The sequence below is a fragment of the Sinocyclocheilus anshuiensis genome, unplaced genomic scaffold, assembly GCF_001515605.1.
Source record: "Sinocyclocheilus anshuiensis isolate Anshui unplaced genomic scaffold, SAMN03320099.WGS_v1.1 scaffold699, whole genome shotgun sequence".
NCBI lineage: Eukaryota > Metazoa > Chordata > Actinopteri > Cypriniformes > Cyprinidae > Sinocyclocheilus > Sinocyclocheilus anshuiensis.
In genome coordinates this window covers 272,454-277,535 of record NW_015552576.1, presented here as the reverse complement: position 1 = coordinate 277,535, position 5,082 = coordinate 272,454, and the positions used below count along the sequence as shown (strand labels likewise).

Genomic DNA, 5,082 nt, shown 5'->3' with positions numbered 1-5,082 from the left:
TCAGCTCCAGGCATGACGAAGCAGATATCGTCCTCTTTTGGAAGGCCAAACAAAGTAGTTTCACTTTCACAAGGAAACACACAGCGCCTTCACAACATGGCGGTGGCGGCAACAACAATACTACAGCGAGAATAAAAGTTACGCCTTCTTTCTTTGCGTGAACATTTGGGCGGCGTTATGCAAATCTTCCCACATTGTGACGTAGACATGTGGGGGCGTGTTGGAACGAGCTGTTTTAGGTAGGCCTGGTTGACTCTTAACTTTTATAAAGTATATCTCTTTGGATTTGAGACTTTAGTCATTGCAACTTTACAGATCTTCTTTATGCACCAAACACTCCAAAGAGAAAGGAAAAATTGAAATCGCATCATATGACCCCTTTAAAATAAAGTGTAACCTCTTTTTTATTTGCTGTTATTATACAATTATCCACAATACTCAATTCTGGTTGGTAAATTGTTCCCTATCAATATGAGATCAAATATAAATATTAGATGCAAAAACGTAAACTAAATGAAATCATTTGAAGTTGAAGCTCTAAAATTACTTTATGGAAATAAATAAAAGCTGAAACTGAACTAAAACTTGATTACACCTAAAAAGTAATATAAAAATAATAATAATGATAATAAAAATGATAAAAGCGTTTAACAAAATTACTAAAAATTATATTAAATATACTGTATATAAAAAATCTAAAGCTAATTCAAAATAGTAATAACTATAATAGACTATATAAACTAAAATAGTATTTAAATAAAAGTGAAAGAACATTTATGTACTTATTTATTTCTTTATAAAATAAATAAGAGTACATTTTCATTCTATGTTGACTTTAAGCATGAAAAACTACATTAGGTTCGTTAGTTTACTTTATCTGAGCAACCCACCAAATTATAACCGACCACAAATTTGGAGTAAACTGTTTAAGTTTGGCATCCAATTTCCAGTCAGAATGCTGCATTCAAAGTTGCTAAAATTGCCAGTATACCTAAAAGTTTTATTCTGTTGCTGTCAGTTCTCCCAGGATGCAACACTTTTTCATTTGTGACTGTCATAGCGATTCACCGCAGGCACTGATGCTCATTCAGGCCCTGATCTGCATAAAGACTGTCAGATGGACTTTTGATTTAAGAAGCTTCTTTTATCCTCTGTTCTCTTTAAGTCGCGGCTCTAAAGTCCGTTCCATGAGAGCGCTCATGCATACAAACCTGACAGTCAGTCTAAAAACAAATGCTCATGTTCTCTTCCGGACGATGGAGCTGCAAACTTGTTCTTCAGTGGGTTGTTGTTTGAAACAGTCAAGCGTAAGATACTGCATGCTTTAAATTTCAAATGCAGATGGAGGGCAGCTGTTGACCTTCAATGGAAGTTATTTACAATGGACTTCAGTAATAAAAAGTTACCATTATTGGACCATATGTGCCTTTTTTTTTGGTAAATGCTCTATTTTCTGGGTGGACATATACCATGGTGTTACCATGCAGTTCTTACTCTAGTACTTTGTGCTACCATGTAAACTGTGGAACATGAATATGTTGAGTGTATGATACTATGGCATTTCCAATTTGCATATTTTGACCACTGCAGGGTCTTGAGGTAAAAACACGTATACAGGGAAAAATATCCCTGTAGTAAATGTTTTATCTGTTACCTTTTATGATATATTTCACAGTTTTCTATTACAGGTCGATCTTGTAATGGGTTTAGTGCCTCTACCATGTAAACTGTGGAACATGAATATGTTGAGTGTATGATACTATGGCATTTCCAATTTGCATATTTTGACCACTGCAGGGTCTTGAGGTAAAAACACTTATACAGGGAAAAATATCCCTGTAGTAAATGTTTTATCTGTTACCTTTTATGATATATTTCACAGTTTTCTATTACAGGTCAATCTTGTAATGGGTTTAGTGCCTCTACACACACTGTTTTGACCTTTAGCTAGATTTGCCTCATTACACCCTTACATACAATTTTTTTATGAATTTCACATGTGAAATCACGTTAAAATCACGTTTCACATGGTTTTCACGTGTTTCACATATTTTGCATGTGATTTTCAACATGTGTAGTTCATGTGGTTTTTCTTTAAAGGGAAAGATATGCTGTACTATTATTGCAGGTGTAATTGGTCCTATTCATACCGCCCGGACTGGCCAAAGGAGTGAAGTTTGCATATATAGCTCTTACTAGCTTTCCTTAATTACACTCATCCCCATCCGGGTCATGGCACCAATGTGCTACCTGCACCACTCTCAGAGGCATGCAAACCAACGTCACCCGGCATTGGAAACAATTGCACACCTAAACACCTCTAGCACAACTCTTGAGACAAAGAAAGTGAAGTTTATATATACTGTATAGCTTTTTCTAGCTGCCCTCACACCTATCCGGGTCACGGCACCAATCTGTTATACAAGGACTGTCTCATTTTTCATCAAAAATGATTGGGATCCTTATTTTTGTTTCTTTAACTTTGCTTGTCTGTTCTTGCGCTCTGGCTCATTGAGTCTCTGTGGGTTCTAGTGCCATTCTAAATGAATAAATAGATGTTCTTCAGTTGATAAGTAAGGAGCCTTCCTGACAGATGTTATAACAACTTTGGGTTTATTTTTATGAACTGCAAAAAAAATAAAAAAAATCACTGTTAATGCCTGCCACTTGTTTTGATCATTGAAAACTGTAATTTCTCTGAAATCCAGCCCTGAAAACAACATGTCAAGATTCAGAAAAGTGTCACATCCAAGAAACACCATTAAAGTTAGATCTGCTATTGTTCATATTAAATTAATTATTATTCTTCAAACTGTCATCTTGTACTGTTTGTTCTACAGACAGGACTGAAACCTTAAACCATGTGGCTTGAGGACTATTTTAAGCAAATAAACTTAAGATTTTCACATGGCAAATGATAAAACTAGTGAACAAAAAATTCCACAGATTTACACTGAAGGATGGAAAAGTACAAATCTGGGGCAAAAATGAATATGAAGAAAAGAAAGACAGTATATAATGTCCTCAAGATATTGAGCAATCGAAATAATTTTACCTGTCACTGAGACGCAAGACTCAGTATTTTGTGTTTGTTGTGTTGTGTCTGTGAAACATTTGTTTGGATTTCTTTCATTTGTACCTGTTAGTTTCTCGCTGTATGTAATGTCGTTTCTGTGGTACCCTGGTGGCAGACATTAGAGGTTTAATAACTGTGTCAGCGTGATTAATAATGGTGGAGTACCCAAGCAGAGCTGCCATCATCACTGCACTGATTACACCTGCTTTAAACTACATTAGCCATAGTGAACTCTGCCCTGCCCCAACGCCACAGCACTCATTTATGCTCACTGTGTATAATTGTGAGCTTAGCAAGAGCTCCATCCCAGCCACCCAACACAAAGGTTGAAGTGTAATTTATATATGTGCATTAGTGTTGGGGATTTTTCAGTGACTCTTTTTGAAGGTTACATTATTACACCAGTAAGTGGCAACAAGTGACTGTCTAAATAAGTGAGTCGTTGTATAATTCACTCAACCGTTTTGTTCAGAAAGTCTGATTTGTTAAGGAATGATACAACACTTATGTGCACTGCTTGGACACATGCAGTGGTTGATTCTGTTTTATCTAGTGCCAAGTAAATGAAGAAAGTAACAATCTCTCTCTCCCTGTCTCTCTCCAGGCTCCTACATGCTGGTGAACTCTTCTCAGTATGGTGCAGGGCAGCGGGCTCAGCTCATGTTACGTCCGCTGAGTGAGAACGACACACACTGTGTGCAGTTCAGTTATTTTCTGTACAGCCGTGACGGACACAGTCCTGGGGTCCTAACCGTGTATGTGCGTGTAAACGGCGGCTCGCGGGGAAATGCCGTGTGGAATGTGTCTGGCTCTCAGGGGCGGCAGTGGCATCAGGTGGAGCTGGCTGTCAGCACCTTCTGGCCCAGCGAGTACCAGGTGAGACCAATGTCATGCACAGACACTGTCTTTACTGAAACTTTTTATCAATTTAATGTGTGCTTGCTGAATAAATGTTTTAATATATTAATAACTCACTGACCTCAAACTTTTGAAAATGTATCAGAAACACTGTAATAAATGTTAGCCTTTCCTTGACCATGTGAAACTGGCTAACCTTCCTAATAGTTTATTCTGTTATTCATCATTAGCTGGGTCAAGTACAGTTGCTGAATATTCAATTTTATTCATTTATATAAAACATAGGGGGTCACATGTTAATGTGCTTATCCTTGCAAAAATGATACATTTGCATTTAATTTATGGCAAAAAAAAAATTCACCACTACTGGTGAACAGTTTTTAGTTAGTAACCCTTTGGTTAATAAACATGCCACTGAAAAGTTGGCAAACCTGTGAAAGTCCATCACTCCTACAGTACCTGCTTCTGATTTCAATATACCATAAAAAACATTTTGAAAAAAAAAAAAAAAGTTTTTCTGGCTTAGTTTCGATAAATGTTGTTTGGGAGGCTTGGAAAGGGATCTTTAGATTGTGTAATATAGTACAATAAACACTTTCATTACAAAATATCAACTAAAATCCTGTTTTCCATGGGTTATACCTTTTACATGTTGACATTTACAGTAGGAGTGGGTATATACATTATTTCTTTAGACCCACTCCTGTATATACAGTTGTGCTCATAAGTTTACACACCCCTAGCAGAATGTGCAAAATGTTAATAATTGAACCAAAATAAGATGGATCATGAAAATTGCATGTTATTTTTTATTTAGTACTGTCCTGAATAAGCTATTTCACATAACAGATGTTTACATATACTCCACAAGACAAAATAATAACTGAATTTATAAAAACGACCCCATTCAAAAGTTTACATACTCGTGAATCTTAATACTATGTGTCATTTCCTGGATGATATACGACTGTTTTTATATTTTGTGATAGTTGTTCATGAGTCCCTTGTTGGTCCTGAGCAGTTCAACTGCCTGCTGTTCTTCAGAAAAATCCCCCAGCTCCTGCACATTCTTTGGTTCCCTTTCATGGGAACTTCGAACTGCGTCCTCTAGGGGTCGCTATGGGGAACGCCTCGTCGTGACCCGTGTC

The 5,082-nt window shown here is 36.8% G+C and overlaps 1 protein-coding gene across 1 annotated transcript in view; it reads left to right on the top strand.

The window, feature by feature from the left end:
• The window catches only part of LOC107665183 (receptor-type tyrosine-protein phosphatase U-like), a 299,759-nt gene that overhangs the window by 133,232 nt on the left and 161,445 nt on the right, over positions 1-5,082 (top strand). The window contains exon 3 of the mRNA XM_016455965.1: positions 3,681-3,952. Coding sequence (XP_016311451.1) covers positions 3,681-3,952 — 272 coding nt within the window. The remainder of the gene's footprint in view (positions 1-3,680; positions 3,953-5,082) is intronic.